Source organism: Ananas comosus, linkage group 8 (genome assembly GCF_001540865.1).
Source record: "Ananas comosus cultivar F153 linkage group 8, ASM154086v1, whole genome shotgun sequence".
Classification (NCBI taxonomy): Eukaryota; Viridiplantae; Streptophyta; class Magnoliopsida; order Poales; family Bromeliaceae; genus Ananas; species Ananas comosus.
Window position 1 is genome coordinate 8,927,506 of NC_033628.1, and position 23,871 is coordinate 8,951,376.

Below are 23,871 nucleotides of genomic sequence, written 5' to 3' on the forward strand. Positions count from 1 at the left end.
AGCAATAAAAGACCTAGAGTAGAGAAAACTTTGGTGATGACTTCTGTGTCCTATTTGTAGAAGACACTCCATCTTCCTATAAGCAAGCAATCCTATACGCGAGCAATGAACTTGTAGATAAATATTTTTGGAAAGAGGCCATTAATATGGAGATACAGTTAATTATGTAAAACCATAATTGGGAGTTGACAGAATTACTTTGTTATAACTTGTAGATGGATTTTTAAGAAGAAATTGAGACCAAATGAATCTGTAGAGAAATATAAGACTAGATAAGTAGTACAAGCTTCCACACAAAAGCCCGGTGTAGGCTATTTTGATGTGTATGCACCTGTTGATTGGATTACATGCTATTAGAATATTGATAGCCTTAACTTCTATTTATAACTTGATTGTTCATCAACTAGATGTTAAGATAACTTTTAGTAATTTTGAGGAGGAGATCTATATGGATCGATTTGAAAGATTTGTGGTATGCAAATTACTTAGATCTCTATGTGGTCTTAAGCAAGCTTTTAAGCAGTGGCACTCGAACTTTGAGTCCTTGAGTGTATCTAATAGTTTTCATATGAATATGTCCAATGAATATGTGTATTCTATGAAATATGATAGATGGAAAGTAATCTTGTATTTGTATGTTGATGACATCTGAATCTTTAACACTAATATGGAAGTGATAAATAATGTGAAATATTTGCTTAATAAAAACTTTGATTTGAAAGATCTTAGGCAAGCAAATTAATGTGATTTTTAACATGAAGATAATTAAAAATCTGATGGAATAGTTATGTGACGATCTCATGTATGTAGTGAGCAATTGTTAAAGAAGTTTGGATATTTTGATTTTGAAGTCATAGTAACACCTTATGGTCGTAATGTACACTTTAAAAAGAATAGAAGTGATTGTATATGTCAGAATATGTATGCCCAAATTATAGAATATCTAGGATAACTAGTATATTAGATCAGATTTAGTTTATTTTGTAAACGATCGAGAAGATACACCTTTAATCTAAATAGAGAGAATTGGAATACTTATAAAAAAAGTGTTAAGATACTTGAAAGATATTACATCTTATGGACTACATTCACTAGATTTTCTGAAATTTAGAAGGCTATAGTGATAATAATTGGACTGATGGTACAGTTGATGTGAAGCCAATTATTGAATTTTTATTTTTTTTAGGAGAAATAATTATTTCTTGAAAGTTGACTAAATAATCTTTTATTGCTAGAAGCTGTTGGCTTAAATCGGCGAGCATCCTGCCCTGTGGCGGGAGGCCATGTGGGCCGAGTCATGTTCAAAATAGCGTGAGACTGGTTTGGGCCGAGTCATATTCGAAGTGGCATGAGGTTGGTTGGGGGCCGAGTCACAATCGAGACCCGTGGGCGCTGTATCTGTCCGCTTGGTTGCGTATTTCTAACAGCTCGAACTTTGGGATTAATGGTTAGCGCCAAAGATCCGACAAGTGGTATCAGAGCCAGAGGTCACGAGTTTGATTCCTGCATGCCGCAAATATGTGTAGATACTGGAGGGGGAATTGTTGGCTTAAATGGGCGAGCATCTTGCCCTGTGGCGGGAAGCCATGCATGTGGGCCGAGTCATGTTCAAAATGGCGTGAGGCTGGGTTGGGCTGAGTCATATTCGAAGTGGCGTGAGGCTGGTTGGGCCGGGTTACAATCGAGACCCGTGGGCGCTGTATCTGTACACTTGGTTGCGTATTTCAAACAGCTCGAGCTTTTAGAATTAATAGTTAGCACCAACGATCCGACAGAAGCATCTTGAAATCTAAGCTTTAGATACAACCGCGACTAAGTGGACTAGATAATTTCTTTATGATTTGCCACTATTAGAGAGACCTTTAGCAGTTATGTGTATTCGTTGTGACTGTAGATCTACATTTGATAAGTGCACGCAAAAGAATGTGAAGATTAAAATGAATAGATTCATGAAAGTGAGATATGAGTTTGTTTTGCTGAATATAAAGGAGAATGTGTGATTGCTTTGAAATTTATTTATATGATCTGCACAGAATTAGACTGATTAGTTCACCAAGGATTATCGAGAACCGTGATCCAAGAATTGTCGAGGGGGATAGGTTTAAGCCAGCAATAAAGTTACCAGTGATGGCAACCTAATCTCTGAAAGGTTTAGTAGATAGAAACAAATTGGATAGGAAGGTATGACAAGCACGTTTTATGCATACGTATAGCAATAGTGCTCATATCTGCATGCAGGTAAGAAGGGCATTAACCCTAAAGTTTCAAGACTCACAATGCTGGGAATGACATCTCAAACAGTCTTATGAGGAACTAGTATGCGTGTGAAGTTTTGAGGCTGTGACTATGAAAAGAGGGTTATTCCCAAAAACACGCATATGTGGAGTGATACTAGCCCATAGCCATAAGAAGGCTAATCCACATAGAACCTTGACGAGGTTGTACCATGTGTGTGGTTTATGAAATCTGATTCATCAGTCATGATTTAAGCCATAGTGCACTATTTACCCTTGGATGTACGCAGAGATGCACTAAGTGGAGGTTCCAAAAAGTTGCTTTGCCGAACATGTGGTATAAGGGAAGGATCCAGCACCTTATTCGTTTACTTTGTATTTTGATATTATGTTGTTTTCCTTTTATTTAAAAATTTAAATCCCATGTGAAGATTTAGAAATTTACTATTTATTTTGTGATCTAAAGCTTTAATTGGGGGCAAGGACCTCCTGAGTCACCTAATATCTAATAAGCTTTATTTGGGATTACTAGTACTCCAAATACTACTCTAAAATTAGTCGAAGATGGAATAAGAGAAGTAATTACTTGTTATGTACGTATTCCATTATCTCTTAGTCGCTTTCTTAGAGAACGGTGCGTGTGCAGTCGCTCACATACACTTAATCTTTATTTTTCATAGCTGTTTTAATACTTTTGTTCAAATATTTTTGCTTACCTACTATTCACCTTCCAAGTATTTATTAGAGGCTCTATGGATAATGATACAATATTATTCCTTTTAAGAGGTTGGTCTTTAATGGCTACGTACTAGCCTGCTGGTTTTAATTCTCCTCTTACTTTATACGAGGGATATGGTGATTAGAGTACTTTTTTACACCGAAGCTTAAATCTTCCTCTCTTACTATTTTTTTCTTATTTATTGGATATCTAAGGGCTCATTTAGTTCATCTTTTGCTATCTTGGAGATGTGTTGACGGGATAGCTAGTAGTTTATTCATTATACTCGTTGTATCACTAGAAGTGATTGTCAAAGCTTCATAGGTGGAGAAGTAATCTTACTTTTAGGATGGTACATCGCTTGTCTGGACCCACTAACCAAATCTAAACTTATGCTCCCTATTACTGACTGTTTAATACAAACTACTTGCTACTTTTTTTTTTTTTTTTTTTTTTTTTTTTTTTTTTTTTGAGAGATAGGTTGCACGCTACCCGCTTCGTTTATTTCATTTAGAAATAAACTTAGCTGGAAATGTGAATCAATTAGGATTCGAACTAGAATCTCGGATACTAACCACCAAGCCTTTTGCCACTTGCTCTAGAGACGGTCGGTAACTACTTGCTACTTAATAGAATTTGTTCACTGCTGAGTACCACACACGCTGCTTACACTGCTTAATATAATTTATTCACTACTTAATATTGAACAATTTATTGCTTAATGAGAAATTGTTCACTTATTTTATAAGTGTTTTAAATCTGAGGAGATTTTTGTAATTTCAAAATATATTTCTATTCAAAGAGCATAATTATTTTACACATTATAAACTAAACCGTAGTCAATCTTGGCATCGACTTTTTCAAGTTTTCGAAAAAATTTGGTGGTATGTCTGACAACATTAACGATTGTCAAATGCTCCAAAAAAGATAGTAAGTGTCGTATAAGCGTCATATATAGGTCGAGGTCGATTTGATTGTAGATGCAAATAACAGAGTTGTGGTAGTGAAATTAGACTTGACGGGGTGGACGAGCATATGGAAGAAGATGTTAGTGATGGAAGTAAAAAATGAAAAATTAGAAATAACGACGTAACCGATCCTAAATATTGAAGATCTGATTAGAGGGGGAAAAAAATGAGAGACCAAAACGAAAAATCGCTACCGACGTCAAGTGGTGCAATTAATCTTCGTACCCACCTCTGCAGGTGTAGATGATCCAAATTGTGTCCATGCCGAGCAGAAATTTGCTGCTGACATATGTCTTGACTACATTAATTGAGGCTTTTTCATGTCTTCCTTCAAAAATTATTGACGCAAAATGCATGGAGACCCTTTCAATGATAGGTTATATTTTGAAGGAAATAGATTCCTCAACTTTTTTTTTTTTTTTTTTTGAATTTATATTTGGTAACTTTTTATGTTATGCAATTAGGAATCTTATCCAGATACCTACTTACGACTGATAACTTATATGATCTGATTAAGGGGAAAGATTAATACAAGAGCTAACCATATATTTCTTTGCGAGTGAGAGGCAATATTAGAGATAACGATTCGTTCTACTCAACAGCGGTAAAGGTTACGGAGCACCCCCCGGCATTTAAAACTCAACGGCCCCTTGTCCGCTTACCCGTGAGGTCCGTGAGGATAGTAGCTAATGAAGCGCGAAACGAAAACCACCACCACCACCACCACCTCCACCACCATTACCAGTACCGACCCCTCTCCAGTGATGGCCTCCTCCTCTCCCTTCCCCCCTTCCTCCTCCTCCTCTCCTCCCCACCACATCTCCCCCGTAAGTTCTCTTCGTCCTTTCTATCTTTCCTTGTTATTCTTCATTTTATCTTATTATTTGAGATTTATCTTTGATAATTAGCGCAAACTGTCACCGCCTCCGACTCTACAGATCAGCGTCGAGCAAGAAAACAAAGACAACTACAGCAGCAACAGAAGCAACAACGTCCAAGGTGCCACAAGAGAACCAAGAAGCCTCACCGCTGGGCCCCAACACCACCACCACCACCAACCTACTCCTCTCCACCCTTCCTCCAAGAAACCACCCAAACCCACCCCTTCCTCCGCCTCCGCCTCCGCCTCCGCTTCCGCCGGCTCTGTCTCCGTCTCCTGCTCCGGCTGCCGCCCGTCCTCCCGCGACAAGCCCTCAGTCGTGCCCCTCGATCCCCCTCCTTCTTCCCCCTCCCTCTTCCGCTCCCTCATCCTCAACCTCTCCGCCGCACCACCCTCTCGTCTCCGCCCGCCGCCACCCTCGCCGCGCGCCGCACCCTCCTCGCGCGCCGCGGCGAGGAGTGGCGCTCGCGCCCGAGTCTCCCGCAAGCTCCTCGCGCCGACCCGTAAGCGCGACGAGGCCCTCCTCAGAGCCTCCCGCTCAAATATCCCGTCGCGAGCATCCAATACCAATTCTCCCTCCTCCCTTCCCCTCCCCTCTCCATTCCAAACCCTTCACTCCGCATCCGTTTCCCACTCCGCGCTCATCCCACCGCCTTCCCCGCTCCCTTCCTCCGCTCCAAAACCCTAACCCTAACCGTAACCTAACCCTAATCTCTCCTCCTCCCCGACTACATGGGTCCTTCCTCAACCGCGTCCTCTTCTCGGCTTCGAGCTCGACGACGGGGACGGAGAGACGCGGCGCGCCGACGCGCTCGCCCGTGCGCCCCACGGGACGCGTACGAAGCGGTCCGCGCGCTCACTTGGGACCAGGTCTTGAATAAAGGCACCAAACACTACAGCGAGGGCCTGAGCCGCTTCTGCGACCGCAAAATGAGCGACGTGGTCGGTTCGGTCGGGTCGAACCGGCCCTGGACCGAGCCGCTTTTGCAGGCCTTCTTTTCAGCGGCCAAAGCCGCATTTACGGTCCGGCTTATGGCCCGGTCGGTTCACCCGACCGTCCCGATTATACGGGTCGACCGGGGGGCTCGATTCGACCCCCGGTTCATGGAGGATGCAGGTACGGGCCGGGTCGCGCAGGGTCGGGGCGAGCCCGTGAGTGTTAAGATGATGGTGGCCCCAGGTTTCCACGTGTACACTGCCGGTCGGTCCGGCGTGGTTAAGTGCCTGGTGCTTTGCTTGTACGGCAGAAGCGGTGGCGGCCACAGCAGCAGCGGCAATAGTGGCAGTAGTACTAGTAATAGCAATAGCATCAGCACTGTTAGTAACAGCAGTAACAGTATGAATAGTAGAGGGAGTATCGATAAAAACTCGGGAAGAGACCATTGACAGAAGAAATTATACAACAAGAGAGATTGCAATCCCACAGCTTTTTATTTAAAAATAATAATAAGATCAGTTTAGAAAAAAGTTGATCTTTGAATGAAAAAAAGCTGTGAGATTACAATCCAATTTGGATAAGTCTAGCATTGCTGGTAGAAAATTAACTATGTAAAAGATTGAATAGGGATTTTTTTTTTTTCCCTCTCTTTTTTATGGTTTGTTTTGTTTTATTTGGATGTGAATGAGAATGTTGTTTTACTGTGTGTTTTATGATTAGTTCTGAGTGATTGAAGCTCATAATTAATTTTCACACACAAATATTTCTATTTTATTTTAATCGGAATGTACCTATAGTTTTGTCGGCCAATTTGTTGTTTTTGTTTCTAGTTATTTTTATGGAAGGATAGAGAAAAATGAGATCCAAATGAAATATGGATTAGAGATGGATTAACGAAAGGGAAAAAAATATTTTCAGAATATGTAGTCAAAGTAGGGATATGAATGGGCACGGTTATTCTTGGACATTTTACTAGAATGCGAACGCAATTAAGATGGTTTTAATCAAAGTAAAACATGATGGTGGAATTTATTTATTTATTTATTTTTTTTTTTTTGAGAGAGATAGGTAGTATACTTTGTTTATTTCATTTATAAATAAACTTAGCTGAAAATGTGAATTAATTAGGATTCGAACTTGGATCTCGGGTACCAACCACCAAGCCCTTTACCATTTGCTCTAGGAACGGTCGGTATGATGGTGGAAATGATCATCCGAGAAGTAAGAAGCTATTTATTTCTCCATAGTGGTTTCTATTATTATTTTATAACATGAGAGGAAAAAAAGAAGTATTTTCAGATTTTCTAAACCTTATGGCTATAAAAACTGATGGCTTTAAATATATACACCTCAATCACAAACTAGGTCTAAAAAAATAATTTTCATTTATGGTCAAATAATAAAGACTAAAATATGAAAAATCTCTTTATAAATACTTGGTTTTTTTATTTTACCAATCCGACTTTTAGAAACTTATATTTTATGGTGTTAATGAAGAGGGCAAAATGATCAAATTACCCTTATTTCTTCCATAAAGAAAAAAATAATTTTTTAATATATTTCTATCATTTTGAATGGCATTTTCAGAATAAATTATAAAAAATAAAAAAAATAATGATAGAACTCTAACGGAGTTACGAAGTTCAGGTAAATACAATAATTTAAAAATGTTGAGGAAGTAAATTGTAGGTTTTGAATGTTAGGGAAAAAAAGTAAAAAAATGAATATTTATAAAAAGCTTTTCTGTAATTTAGCTAATAATAAATTATAGAAAAAACTTCAAAAACCCCCTCTGTGGTTTCACACTTTTTCATTTTAGTACCCTGTGGTTTAAAGTGTATCAAGTTAGTACCCTGTGGTTTCTCACTTTATCACTTTAGTATCCTGTGGTTTAAAGTGTATCAAATTAGTACCCTGTGGTTTTGTACTTTATCACTTTAGTACCCTGTGGTTTCACACTTTATCACTTTAGTACCCTATAGTTTAAAAAACCACAGGGTACTAATTTGATACAAAATCAAAACCACAGAGTACTAAAGTGATAAAATGCAAAACCACAGGGTATTAACTTGATACACTTTAAACCACAGGGTACTAAAGTGATAAAGTGAGAAACCACAAGGTACTAACTTGATACATTTTAAACCACAGGGTACTAAAGTGAAAAAAATTAAAACCACAAGGGAGTTTTTTGAAGTTTTTCCTAAATTATAATTATGCTATTATAAAGTAGTGCTTGGTTGGAAAATATAATAAAGAGAATATCCTCCAAATTATAACCAAACGCATATAAAATAGTGGAACCAGTTATTTCGGCCTAAGTGGGTTGCTAGCAATCCGTTACAAGTTTTTCCTTACGGATCGAAGTAGGAACAAAGTTGTTTCTCTCTTATATTTTAGATAAATATAAATAGATAAATAAATTAGTAAATATGTTATTGTAAATACTATTATTGTTATAATATATTTTTTACTAACAACTTATTATAGAACATAAATTACATTAAATATGATATATTATTTTATTACGTGATATAATATTTGTTAATATTATATTATTTTCATTGAATAACATAAATTGTATAATATTATATTGTGAATTGTTACATATAATATATTATATAATATATATATTATAAATATATTGTATAAATAAAAAATAATTTTATAGAAAAATGCTTTTTTAGAAAATAATATATTTCATTAAATTTATTATTATATATTATATTGGATTAAATATAAAGGTTTGAATGTCTAAACATTGGTATTTTTAATTTTTTTTTCAACTTATTTTTATATTATTATAGACTTTTAATCCAAATGCTATTAAGGAAATTCTCCAAAATATCTCTAAATGCATTCAAATACAAATTTTCAATTATTATAGCTTGTATTGAACTATCTCTTATTTTCAAGAGCATAAAAAATTATGCCCTAGAGTTTAGATTTCGACCCAAATGCAGCCTAAAACGAGTGAGATCTTGGCAAATAAGTTGGGCTTAATAGATGCTTGACAGGCTTTGATTTCAAGTTGGACTTGGGCCGACCCTTGAGATAAGCTATTTTTCAAGTCTAAACTATGATGGACAAATTATACTAAATATTTAGTTTGGGCATTCGACATCCATAACTCTAGAGCTGTCAACGAGCCGAATAGGAGCGAGCAGGGGCAGCTCGAGGTTGGCTCGAAAGTATTAAAGACCAACCTCATATTAGACTCGAGCTCGTGATGAACTCGAAAAGCCCAACTTGAGATCAGCTCGCAGTTTATTCGAGTTAGCTAGTGTTCGGCTTGTTAAGGAGCAAAGTTGGAGGTGGGGTCGAGCAAGAAGAAGAGGAAGCACCACAAAGTTGGAGAGGGCTGAGGAGGCGAGGCCTAGGGAGAGGAGCTGGAGGTTGGGGCTGGGTGAGAAGCTGCTGGATTACCTTGTGTAAGGTTGGAACTTGGATGGAAATTAGGGTTAAGATTAAAGGCTTGTACTACGAAATAAAGTTTAAAAAATTCTATCCTTTAGATTTTTGATCTAACAGTTAAAATTCTAGAAATATTGGGCCTCTCGACATTTGGGTTGGGCCAATATTTAAATAGTAAAAAATTATTTTGTTTATATGTATAGAGTCCTATTGTTATACTCTTATAAGTACGATTGATTTCATACTCATAAGTCATTTTCAATGATAGAGTTTCCTAATTAATGTGCCAGGCCGTTAAATATGGTTTAGAGCATTTAAAACTTTGAAAAACTATGTTTTATAATTTACAATTTAAAGCATTTGAAATTTTAAGAAATCAAAGTTCATAATTTTTTGACATCATTTACCGCATGATCAAAAGATCTTAAAATTAAAAATTTTTAATGGCCGATTGGGGATGCTCGCTAATTTAACGGTGTAAAAGATTCTGAAGGTGAGGAAGCACCGCAAAGCTTGAGAGGGCGGAGGAGGCGAGGCCTAGGGAGAGTAGTTGGAGGTTGGGGCTAGGTGAGAAGCCGCTGGATACCTAGTATAAGGTTGGAATTTGGAAGGAAATTAGGGTTAGGATTGAAGGGGCAATTGCTTGTATACTCCTGAAAAGTTTTCGACTTTCTGATTTACCTCTCTTAGAAGGCTAATATTGAAAATATCCTTTTTACGTTCCAATTTATTTCCAATATACCTCTAAAGTTAAATTCTGTTAATGAACTATTAGCAATAGCTGCTATCTCTATAAAATTACTATTTTGCCCTTTCAAATATATACATCTACCATCATCAACTTTTCTTACTTCCTTTTAAGTTAGGGACAAAAATATTTTAATTTTGGTCTTTTCAAATATACCCTTTTATCATCACCAACATTTCTTATTTGCCCTTTAATTAAGGGCAAAAGAGGTATTTTAATTTTTTTTTAACTATGGTAGATATTTAACTCATGATTAACCCAAGTTAACTTAACAAGTGGTAACTGAAGGGGTATTTTGGAATAACGGAGTAACATATGACGGATATATTAGAAAGAAAAAAAGTAGGAATAAATAAAATATTTCCATAGTTTTGAGGAATATATAGGCAATTATCACAAGATTAAAAGCTTATATATGAAACAAAGTTTAGAAAAATTCTATCCATTAAATTTTTGATCTAACAATTAGAATTCTAGAAATATTATTCGGCCTCTCGACATTAGGGTTGGGCCAATATTTAAATAGTAAAAATTTATTTTGTATATATGTATAGAGTCTAACTGTCATACTCTTATAAGTACGATCAACTTTATACTCATAAGTCATTTTCGATGATAAAGTTTCCTAATCAACAAGCCATATCGTTAAATATGATTTAGAACATTTAAAACTTTAAAAACCAACTTTTATAATTTACGATTTAGAGTGTTTGAAACTTTGAGAAACCAAAGTTCATAATTTTTGACATCATTTACCATACGATCAAAAGATTTTAAAATTGACAATTTTTAATAGCCAGTAGGGTATGCTCGCTAGTTTAACCATGTAAAAGACTCGGAATCGGTTGAATTTTTGGCAAAAAATTCTATTCAATATCTAGGTAGAGATCTATAACTTCGATTTTAAATTGAAGAATCTGATCCTCTATTTTTAGCAGGTCGTCAAGTTTGGCAATTCATTTTATGTGCGTTTGATGGACTTTATTATGATTTTAAAATTACAAAATATATTTTCTAAAAGGTTCAAATGCCTTATATTATATTTAATAGTGTGAATTGTTGATTATGAAGTTCAGTCATTAAATACAACTTATGAAGACAAAATGTTTTATACTCATAAAAGTATAGTAGTCCTACTATATATATAGAGTTGGGTTGGAATATTATTTATAGTATTTGACTTTTCTTTGCTATCGTATTTTTAGCCCTTGGATAAAAAATTGCAGGGCACCTAGGGTTTAGTGGTGATCCTCTAGGGTTGAGTAGATGGTTGGTTAAATAGTATGATCTAAAGAGTGGAATTAATAAAAGTATAGATCTAATAGGGGGTGAGGTTAGCTAACCCCACCCCCTCAAATTTTTGTTTGAGGTTAATAGGGGGGGGTCGGGGGGGGATTAACTCCCTTTAACCCCAAATCAAAACGGAGTGTAAGGGACTAATATCATCATAACCCGTACAATTTTTCATACCAAGGTTTAAAAACTTGATAGCAAAAAATAACTTTGGCTATCAATGGTATTCCAGCCTAGCGCGCGTGCCTCTCTCTCTCTCTCTTCACTCTCCGTGCACGGGCAGCCTCAGTCAATCTCTCTCCCCATCTCTCTCTCAGAGATTACACTCCTCGTTCTCTCTCTCTCTATATATATATATATATATATATATATATATATAGAGTTGAGCTAGAATACTATCGGTAGTAAACGAGCCGTTTTACTACCGATTTGTTTTTGATGATAGAACTTCCAAATTGACTTGTCTCATGCAATTTGTTCCAAGGAGCTTAATTCCATTATACATAAACCAAAATAAAAAGAGAAAGAAATAAATAACTGGATGATTTCTTTCTCAATATTCCAAGATACTTAATCCAATTAGGAGAGTCTTATCTCAATCCTACTAATTCTTCTACTGAGTCATCCATCATTTGCCTTGCAGGGTTCACTGAACAAACGTCTGAACAAACCCCTTCATGACATTCCCTGTCAAGGAAGGCTACAAAGTTCTTCAGATTGCTACACAATCTATTAAATGCACCTAATGCTTAAAGCTGGTTAAAAGATCAACAGATCTCAATGTAGTTAAGCTACTTAATCGTGTTTCCAATTGAAATCACGATAATTGACATATAGTCGAACAACCAATGGGATTGCTTCCCCATAAAGCGAAGCACAAGGCATAAAAGCCTCCCTACCTGTCGAGCCCACAATTTGTGACTCGATCGGACATATAACAACTTCTCAAAATTATCCTTCATTTCAAGGATTCTCACTCATTCTAAATTATCAGCCCATTAGGCTCCAACTTTCCTATAAATACCTAATTTAGGTAAGATAACAATTTCCGCAATCAGCAAAATTAAACCTTCAAGATGCATTACATTATGCTCAAACTCCCAAGGCGAATCAGTTTAGTTCGCACAATCCATGGTACAAAGTACCTCACAAGCTAGATTTCAACCAAAACCACTCTATCATAGATAAGGCCAATCAATTTGTTGGCATATACAAAACCCTCTCATTAGACAGGGCGTCAAATAGACCATCATGCTAAATCAATCATCCTACATGCATCAAGAAAGGAATTGATGCTACTCAACTTGGCAAATAGCCGACTGGGGATGCAACTAAAACAATCATCATAAACATAATCAAGTTATAGGAACATTACATAACATACTACCTGCAATAATCATCCTCGCCGCCACATCTAGCTCTAATAATTCTGCCGGCGTACATCCACTGGGTGCCTCTTGCAACAAAGTCGATGCAGACACTTTAATTTACATGTTATTCCTTGGGCACTCAGATCGAAAATGACCCTCCTGACCACATACAAAACACTTCCCTCTCCGCTGAGGGCACTTTGGGGGAACGTACGGACCTCCACAAGTCACACATTGCCGTGATAATTGACGCCTCAACATTCTTTGCTTAGGAAAAGAACCACGTCCCCGAGGTTGATTCTTCTTTACTTTCCTTGATGATTCCCCGACCTGTAATTGATCACCTTTGGTGGTCTCCTTTACTCTCTTAGTATATTCCACGCCTTTTCTTACAGTTAAGGTACGATCTGAAACTTCATGGAATTTCTTGAGGTCTGTCGTTTGTTGGATCAACAAGTCCTCCAATCGTCTGATTCCTTCATCCTGTGGGCGTAAAGCTTCTGCTTGAAGCAGCGCCACATTCGACTGTCGCTCCACTAGTCCAACTAGAGTGGCCAATTGCTTTTTCAGTTCTCGAACCTCATTAGATTCAGAGGGTATAAGCTTCTCCGGCTCGGTCGCCTGAGCCGCCATATAGTGCATCTTTGACATCGCAAGCTGCAACAAACAAAATAGGCACGGTTAAAACAACCTATGCTATCGTAGCCCCACTCATAAATATAAGATCCCAATCATGCGAAAGTAATGAAGTGACCTTCCACTATTTTGCAATATCACGTTGTCGGCCGCCAACGTGATCTTGCAAGGACATAGAGGTTATTCACTTCGATTCAACTCCAACACTTTTGAAGTTATAAATACAACCCAATCACAATACTTTCGCCCAAAATTATCGTAAAAGACCCCGTCTCTAACGGTCCTAATCCTGATCGTCCAACTAGCCTAAGGTTTACTAGGTCCACTAAAACTCAACCTTAAGCTCTGGTACCACTATAATCTGTCACGCCCTGGACTTCAGCGGAAGCTCGCAGTAACGTGCACAGACCCGCCGTGTACACCAAATAACCACGTTGTACACCAAGCGTCTACAAAGAGAATGAACAATATAGCAAACAAATCATAACTTAACCAAGTAATCAGAGCACAACTAAAAGTTTAAACTTATACAACCCAAAACCCTATTACAATGTAAAAGCAGAGTACATTCTACATAAGTTCAAGATACAACACTAAACTAAATTAAAATAAAATGGTAGGGATTCATATATTTAACTTCGAGAAGGCTCTAGCTAGCCGCTGACCACTCGCGAGGAACTCTAGCCTTTTCCGCTGTAGAAGGCTCTATAAAAACAACAACAAAGAGGGCGTGAGAACTATTAAACAATAGTTCCCAGTGGGTAAGCCACCGAGAGTGGCGAAGTACACCACTAGGACAACTGTGGCATGAGTAAATAATAATAGATAAGCAAGTAAATGCAACAAGTATTAAAGTAAACCAATTATGACATTTATCTCAAGATATGTTTATTAACAGGTTTTATGTACTGGTTCATGACGATAAGTTCTACAATCATGCTAATTAACAGTTTAACTAGCTATATGTTAGACTGTATACCAAATATCGTTAAACTAGCTGAAGACATCATGTAGTTATTTCCTACACTAGCAAGAGTGTAAACATACTGTCATTATGTTACTAACTAATCAGGATGTCAACCTTCTAGTATGTTCGTTACTAAGTTTACTCGACCAATGACATAAAGTATCCTTGCAACTATGTCCGTCTAAGATTAAAGTAACTCATAATGACCCAATTCACAAGAGACGTACCCAAGGTAAAGTCCCAGCCGCGCTGTGCCTAATGGCCCCGTGGAAGCCAACACTACCCATAGCAATCCACTTCGGCGCTTAGATCGTACATAAGCGAGCAATCTGTCGCTAGGCTAACTCCAGAGTGCCGGCTTGGAGGGCGCAACCCACACAAGCGTGTGCGAATGAGCACAATGGCATGCGAGCATAATCCATAGCATAGGTATCACAATTTCATTATGTCGCCGACATAGAATCTCAACTCGACACAAGGTCGACACCGTAGTACCAAATCGTAAGCCACTATCAACTACTTGTTGATATAATTCTACCAATAGCTAGTATAACTTAAACCAGTATATTCTTTACATCATAATGGACTATACTCATATATTCTCATATAGAGTCCTCTCACTACTCCCTATACATAAAGAAAGTGGTTTACTAAGGTCATAGTCAATAACTCATTCTAGGTTCATACGACTCATGGCACATATTCTAAAGTTCCACATAAGCCTCTACTACTCGGAGTAAATAAGTCACATACAAGTACTTTGCTTGATTATACAAGTATACATCGTGGTAATTCTAGTCATTCCACTAGATTATATTTAACAGTATACATTCATGTTATGTCATAATGTCAAGTTCTGCTCACTTAACTAAATCATATTCCAAGCACAAAGTTCATGCTAGTTTTCCTCAATTGAAAGCAATAACTTACTAGTTAACACAAGTATATGAAACAATGTTCACTATACTCTTACAAGATTCCGCCTGAATGTATAAACAACCTCATTATATAAAATAGACTAAGAGTTCAAACAGTATGTCTACAACATAGAATTGCATGACTTCATCTCAAGTACATCATTTCTTTGTTGTTCAATAGAGATAAATATTACTTCCTGGTTCTACAATTCCTTCCTCTTGAATAATGTCCTGCTTAACTTGTCGGTACCAACTACTAATAACATGGATACATGGGAATAGAGCAAATGAGCTATGGGAAATAGGCAATTTCATAACTCTTTTTCTACTGCATAGAGATGATATTATATTCCCAGGGATGCAAGTCTCAATTCCTTCAAATACACATACATTCACATAAGTATGCAATAAGTTTAACTCATAATGTCAAAGGAGATATAGAGGGAATTCACCCATTTCGGAAAGGTCAAACCCACCGATATGTCGATGATTCTGCAATTGGAGTAATCCGAAGCGTTCAAATGCCCTAACAATCATTCCAAAATCAGCTAGGAGCTTAATGCAAATCTTTATAGATAACCCTCACATAGAAACACAATTAAAGTTAGAGTCTCACTTAGAAGTATCCAAACTTGAATTTCTCTTCAATTCAGGTTGGAATACATCAAAACTGATCTTCACAACTCACAATTCCCAGCCGAAGTGATTTAATATCCTGCTGCAATTCCTGCTGCGAGTAAGTCTCGAAACTGCATTAAAACTACTACTAGATTGTCTAATTTCGGTTAAATTCTTACCTAGGTTCGGACCAGTGCTGAATCTTCACTTCCACTTAGGTTGGAGTACCCCTGTCACGCCCCGCCCCGAATCCACTACCAATTTGGCACGGTTCGGGCACATCAGACGGACCGCCGAACGGACAGTACCTCTCCTGTCCGCCCAAGGCCAAGCAACCAGATCATGTACAATTAAGCACCCAGGAATTTGCTTAAATAACATACATGATCAAATACGATGCACACAAGTGCAATACATCTAAGAGCAAGAACCACAAGTGATATACAAGTGTATAAAGAGAGATAGTCTAACTATCACAATCATTTTACATTATTTGAATATATTATATTTTCATCTTCCAAAATGTAAGTACATGTTTTCTTCAAAATACAAGTAGCTCTCTGATATCTATCCAAAATATCAACTAGTACACGAGGGTACTCTAATGCATAAGGAAAAGCTACTAACTAGGCTCACTTAGGGCGCTATGCCCTTGCCGCGGTCCTCGCTCGGCTCGCCTCTATGTGTACCTGTACCCCAAAACCACACGGGGTGAGAACTATATAAATATAGTTCCCAGTGGGTTCGGCCGCCGACGCCGCCGGTTTTCCCACTAGGTCTAAGCTGGCACAGATAGAGAGATAGATAGATAGATAAAAGTAAACTGCGACTACTCTATCATGCCATCAACGATGATAATGCATGCAACAACTACTATCATGCGAGAATCATGTCATGAGTATAGAAAAGTACATAGTAATGCAATCTACAACATACACTATGTCTACTCGAGGTAATGCATGAACATAGCAATGATATTCTACTAATCATGATACTATGCTTCAACAATAATGGAAATGAGCTACTACATAGTGATGTATCTGCACATGCTACTATGCCTCAATAATCCAAATGAACGAGCTACACAGTGCGTCGTGCAACTATGCCTAGGTAGTATCCAATCTCATGGCCAACCCGAAGGTTGCCACCCCGGGGTCGACCCCGACTCACTCTCAATCTCATAGGTGAGGAGAAACTGCACTCGCACACCGAGACCGTCTGCGGGACAACTACGTCTGCCCCTAGTGAAGTACTCCGGAGACTCGTGCCTCGGTGGAGCGACCACCGACAAGCAAAAACAGACTAGTGAGTATGATCCAATCCTCACAAGAGGATACCCTATCTACAAGGGTCAACGTGCCTCTGCTGCACAATATACAATGTATCCAAGATGCCGGGATCTCTACTATCCCTAGAACCATGTCACGTTTACTACACTAGACTCGATGCCACTCGTTCGATCATTGTAGTAAGTTTTCTAGTTAATTGACATGCCACTCGTTCACATTATAGTATCTCTACTATACTAATTCAATGTCGCTTGTTTTCATCATCACAAGTTTGGGTTCATCATCATTCTTATCACTATAGAATTCTTGTCACATGACCCAATCCTCATGCAACCTAAGTTCAAGTGTCAAGCCCATAATGCTACACTACCATAGAAAACATGCAAGGAAATGGAATGTAATCATCTACTAATCCTATAATGCACTATGATCAACATATATATATAACTTAGGCATAAAAGGAAACCCGGATACTTCGGGATGACACCCCCCACCTTTTACCGCTATCACGAGGCTAGGTTCTCAATTGCACGTTCCCTAGTCGCCACTTTACTCTTCGGTCGCACCTGCTCGACGAACCGACGCTTCACACGCGTTTAGGCACCTCAAACGCAAGCTTTTCCTCAAACCAAGTAATGAAGAGGATGAAGACTTCACCTCCAAGCAACCTTTTTCTTCTCCAAATGCACCTCCAATTCCTCTCTTTGGTGAAGAAATTGTTAGAGAGAGATATTTCTCTTTGGTTGCAAGTGTGAGGGAGAAAGAAAGAAAATGCTCAAGTCCCCTATATATATATATAGGAAACTTGGCCTCCAAGTTTCATAGGAAACTTGGTCTCCAAGTGTCATAGGAAACTTAGCCTCCAAGTTTCATAGGAAACTTGGCCTCCAAGTTATCCAAGAATACTATTCACATTCAGTTTAGCAGCACGGTACAGATATTTTTCGTCTGCCCTGTCTCTCACAGAAAATTCTAAATCTTCTGTTTTTGCTTCCATTTCAACACGGGTCACTCTAGACTTATAATTTATGTCTATAAGTCCAATAAAAATAGTATCCCACACTATTTTTATTTATTTCCACTTTTACATTTAAAATCCGGTACCTTACAACCCCGAACCAGCTTTCAAACGTCACTATATTCAGCTTAGATTAATAATCAAAGCTGCTGTAACAAATTCCAGAAACAACATCAATTCTTCACCAAAAATCGGGTATAATATCAACATAAGGTAATTAACTAACTAATTACCTTGTTCAAGTTTTAATCCAACTTTCCTTGGAATAAAGATTGACGAATCACAACAAACAACTCTCTTAAAACTGCTGAAACCCTTCCTCCAATCCTGCTGGCAGCAAGGGACCATAACTAGCTCAAACATGCTACTAGTAGTAAATTAGAGAAAAAATGATATCCATCACCTTATTAAGTTTCAACTCAGCTTCTTGCTGAGCTAGGGTTGCGAAATCCCTCCAAAACCTCCTTCTCCAACTGCATAGAACAGCCCCCAAATCTTCAAATTCAGCCAGCTGCAAACGACGGGATGAAAATGAGCTCGAATCCATCTTTTCCACTCTACTATGGCAAACCCTAGAGTGAGAAAAAAAAGAAAGAAGCACCCTCTGTTCTCTGAGCCCCAACATGATAAGAACAATCTCAGGGATCGAGCTGAGCTGATAAGGGTCAGTTAGGGAAGTGAAAAGGCCAAAATCACCTTGCTGCCACGCAGCAGTCTGTGCTGGGTACCAGTACACCACCAAGTTGGTATCGGTACACAATGCAAAATTTTGCATTTCGAAATTCCAATGCACTTTCGATCTTCTGACGGTTCGATCACTTTTTTAACTTGTCAAGAACCTCACTACAACTCTTTAAAAGATGTGGGTTCGCTCCCAATACCGATCCCACATTCGAACTTCGCAATTGACCAAGTTCAGAGTACTACAGTTGAATAGTGCATTTGCAATGCACTTTTTCACTTCCCCGGCTACTTACTTGCTTCAGTAACTTGTTGAAAACCTCTCAATAATCCTTCAAAAGTCATAGAATAGTTCCAATTACTGTTCTAACACTCGAACTTTGCAAATTGCCAAAGTTCAGTATACTACAACAAGAGAAATCAGGCGTCATTTATTGCGCACTGCGACTAGTGCTTTCAGGTTGAGCATCCAAAACCCATTCGGATGCTTAGGAGGGACCACTCAAAAGTTGTTTCGGGCGCCTTTAAGGACATTTGGACGACCGAATGATTAATCTTTCACGCATCCGAGCTCTCAGGTTGGGAGTTTGTAAAGGTCTCGAATGCCCTCAAATAGGATCCGAAAGGTTCTTGATCTTTTTCAGGCACCTACAAGGTAATCCAAACATTCGATGTTGGGCCTTCTTGCCAAACACACTCTTTGGAGGAGTGTTCGGATAGTCTGGGCGCTGGGCCTGAGCATCCGAAACTATTTTAGGCACCTGATCCTTGTTTTCAGTATCCAAAAAGTCTAGAACTCAAACTATAGCACACGGGACTATTATAGGAAGCAAATATGAATGCAATAAAGCATGTAGTGCTAGTTGGAAGGATCTTGGGGTGTGAAAGATGAGTTAGTACTTATAGAAACTAATTTGGATTATGAGAAAGATGGATTTAATTAATAGACCAATACTATATCATAGTCTAATTGGTAGATTATCGACCAGGATTGTATTTAAAATATTTATTTCATGCTTGCTAGAATTTGTAGTCGTAGAAGTCAGCTGGTGAAGTTTCGGGTGGAGAAGATCGATAAATGTGATTGTTTAGTGCACTGGAGTTTTGCAAATTAGTGAAATTTTGGTGAAAAGTAGTATTTAATATGATTTAGATTGTTGAGGTTGTGTTTGAGGAGTGTTAGAGTGTTTTTGCTATGAAAACAGCACGAAAACAGAGTTTAGAGTGCATAATTTGAACAATATGCAAAAATACAGATTTTTGTACATGTATTGGTGCTAAATTTAAGTACCTATACTAGATGAGAAAGACAAGTTGAGCGGTTTGCTTCCACCTACCTGGAGTTTCCTCCTAGTTCTCTTGGTCTACTCCAAGCCTCCAAGATGATGGATCTACAAGATCCAAAAAAAGGGAAAGCTAGGGCTCCATTCGATCTAGAGAGAGAAAGAGATATAGTTAAAGAGCAGAAATAGGAGAAATTAGGGTTGGCTAGTAAAAATCCCTTTTGACCCCTCAACATGTCTTATTTGTAATTAAACAAAACACTCTCACTATGTTAGATTTCAGGTGCCTGACCAAAATTTAAGCACTGGGAAGCTCGATGCTTCATTATTCTTTATGTACTGCGCTCGAAAAAGATTTCGGGCACTCGCCTGCTTGCCCAGTCCACAATTAGTGCGCCTGCAAGGAGAATCGAGCATTTGATTGTTTATTGTGCACTACGACCAGCACTCTCGGGCCGTGACTGACTGCCAAAAGTTGTTTCAGACATCATAGGGACATTCAGACATCGAATATTTAATCTTTTGCGCGTTCGATCTCTTGAATTGGGAGTCTAGAAGGGTTCGAGACTCCCTCAAGTAGGATCCAAAAGGATCCTGATCATTTCTGAGCACCTGTATAGTAATTCGAATGCCTAAAAGTAGGTATTCTTCCCAACCATACTCTCTAGAAAAGCATCTAAACTATCCGGCGCTTAGCCGGATCGTCCGAAAATATTTCGAGTGCCCGAATTCTTGTTGGTATTTGAGTAGTCTAGAACTCATACTTAAGTTATTTCCGGGATTCCTTTTCAATCTAAAATGGTTTGAATTCGATCCAAACTCACTATAGACTTCTATAAGCCTATTTTAATCATGCCTAGTATAACCTAATCCGCACTTTGTCAATTTACCAAAGTTCGATATATTATATTTCTTTCTCCTTAAAAGGAGTTTTATCTATGAAACTAAAATCTCACGCGCCACGTAGATTCTCCAAATAGATGAGGAAAATTCTCCTGCATGATGCTCTCGAGTTCCCACATGGCTTCCCACTCCTTATGGTAGCTCTACAACATTTTGATATAAAGAATAGAGCGATTTCGCAACACCTTATCTTGCCAGGCGAGGGTGCTAATTGTTAGGATTTGGTTAGACTTGTAGTTGAATCCTAATTGGATTAGGATTAATATTTAAATCTGTTGGAGATAAATTAAGTTAAATATTAATTAGAATATAAATCTAATTGGATTAGGACTAGGGTAGCTTTCGATGTAAGCTATAAATATAGCATATGTGCTATTATTGTGGTGGTGGTGGTACGTATTAGCCACACCCATATGGCATGGCCAAGGTGGTCATGATTTTGGAAGCACCTAGCTAATGCATGGGTGCAAGAGGACGTGAGCGGCTTTCATAGCCGTTGGTCATTGATATACCTTGTGCACAGATGCACAGGATATGAGATATGTCTTCTGAGACTATAGAAGAGAGAAGGATAGGAGAGATTCAGAAGAGGGCTCGGGGTTGTAGCTACTCTGTTACAAAAGTGGAGTAAGCTTTTGCTGAGGAGACGGGTTTATGGTAAAAATTCGATTCGACACTTTCATTGTGGAATCCCAACAATCAGTACCAGATCAACAGTAGTCAGTATCGAAGCGGGTTGCGGATTCTCAAAATTCGGTATCGGTAGAGATTCAAAAAGAGGGCTCGGGGTTGTAGCTACTCTGTTACAGAAGATGAGTCAACTTTTGCTGAGGAGACGGGTTTATGGTAAAAACCCAATTCGACGCTTCCATTGCGGAATCCCAACAATTGGTACCGGATCAACAGCAGTCGGTATCGAAGCGGGCTGCGGATTCTCAAAATTCGGTACCGGGGGGAGTACCAGATTCCCAACAATTGGTATCAGAGTCAAAGGTTACCAAGCTTTAGGAGAGATCAACGTCAAAACATTGGATTACCGATCTTTGTAGAAGATCGATGTCATTGCACGGTGTTACCGATCGTTTGAAGCGATCGATGTTAAAGCACAATTTGATCTCATTAGGCGCATTGGACACGAAGGGTTGTGATTTTTCGGCTTCAGGTGAAGCTATGAGGGTCCAAAAAAGAATTTTGGTCATGTGCAAGGCGAACAAGTGTGGGAACTTGTACATTATGAACGGGAGCACAGTCAAAATGGAAGCAAAGGTTGTTTGGGTTCCAAAAGTTTGCGGAGATACAATCGCTCAATATGGAGCAGCGGATGCAGCGACATCGAGTGGGGAGGAAACAAGCTCAAGATAGAGCTTGCATAGTGAGCTCAAAACAGCAGTTGAAGACTACAAATCCAACCAAGGTGGGAAGTTAGGATTTGGTTAGATTTGTAGTTGAATCCTAATTGAATTAGGATTAATATTTAAATCTATTGGAGGATAAATTAAGATTTAAATATTAATTAGAGTAGAAATCTAATTGGATTAGGATTTGGGTAGTTTTTTATGTAAGCTAATATATAGCATATGTGCTATTATTGTGGTGGTGGTGGTACGGATTAGCCACACCTATATGGCATGGCCAAGGTGGTCATGATTTTGGATGCACCTAATGCATGGGTGCAAGAGGATGCGAGCGACTTTCATAGTCGGTGGTCATTGATATACCTTGTGCACGGGTGCACAGAATGTGTGAGATGTCTTCTAAGACTATAGAAGACGAGAAAAGGGTAGGAGAGATTCAGAAAGAGGGCTCGGGGTTTTAGTTACTCTGTTACAGAAGAGTAGTCAGCTTTTGCTAAGGAGACGGGTTTATGGTAAAAACCAGATTGGATGCTTCCGTTGCAAAATCCCAATAATTGGTACCAGATCAATAGCAGTTAGTATCGAAGCGGGTTGCGAATTCTCAAAATCTGGTATCGGGGCTAGTACCGGATTCCCAACACTAACTAGATACTTCTCGTAGCTTAAATTCTCCCGCAACTGCAAAGGTGGGTAGCTGATATTATGTGTTTGATCTGATACATACTTGTGGAGTAGAGGTATGTGGAACACATCATGTACTCCCGTAGCTCGGAGGCGTCTGCGGGTGCTTCTAATAGCATCAAACACTTAGTGCTACCAAATTTTTCACCATTAGATCTATCTTTTTCATTATTTCCATCTCTTGGATCAATACTATTCCACCAACCCCCTCTAAACCCTAGAAGGGACCATTATCATCCTATCCCATAACCCGTTATCCAAGGACTACAAACTTAGAAGTAAAAAGGTCCAAGTATGTCTAAATGAATTCTAGCTCAATTCTATACATGTCCATGTGAGTGTGCATACATGCACATGTGTGTATTACAAATTTCTACTATTTGGATTTAGGTCAATTCAAATGTGAAGAGGTTTATATTTTGTAAATTTTATTTATGAGATTAGGATTCTAATTCTCTAATTTCTTCCAACTTTTCACCCAGTAGTAGGGTTGATAATCTAATATGTTGTTCGTAGCTCGGCTCATTAATAAATGAGCCAAACACTACTTAGATTTTTTAATAATATTCTAACGAGCCAGTCCTTGTTGGACCTGTTGACAGCCCTACCTAAAAGTATATAAAGTGGTGGTTGAATGATTGAATCGCGTCATCGAAGATTCTAAGGTATTGTAAGATTAAGAGGAATTTCACTCATAGTAATGAAATTACTGGGAATTATATAATTCTTGCATTTAGTTTGCACAATTAATCGTCTCTTTGAATTTTACTAGGAATATAAAACTCCAGTATTATAGACAGTAATGCATAGTTCCACAATTATTTTCATGCTCATTTTTTTAAACTTATATATTGCTATTTGATTTTAAAATTTGAATTCCAAATTTGACTTTTATTTTTAAAATTTGAATTGAAAACTTGATTTTGAATTTAAAATTTAAAATTTTATTTTCAAAATCAGA

General features: G+C 38.2%; 1 protein-coding gene and 1 long non-coding RNA gene across 3 annotated transcripts; one reads left to right on the forward strand and one right to left on the reverse strand.

Annotated features, from left to right (window-relative positions):
• Positions 4,456-5,488, forward strand: LOC109714614 (putative protein TPRXL). Its single transcript, XM_020239310.1, has 2 exons — positions 4,456-4,747; positions 4,859-5,488. The coding sequence occupies exons 1-2, from the start codon at positions 4,610-4,612 to the stop codon at positions 5,486-5,488; spliced, it is 768 nt and encodes a 255-aa protein (XP_020094899.1). The 5' UTR covers positions 4,456-4,609.
• Positions 13,687-15,925, reverse strand: LOC109714377. Of its 2 annotated transcripts, none has more exons than XR_002217343.1 (4): positions 15,880-15,925; positions 15,699-15,800; positions 15,559-15,608; positions 13,687-13,903 (listed from the first exon to the last, which is right to left on the reverse strand). It is a non-coding gene; the product is annotated as an uncharacterized LOC109714377 (long non-coding RNA). The 2 variants fall into 2 exon arrangements; XR_002217344.1 differs by having other exon boundaries at positions 15,699-15,809.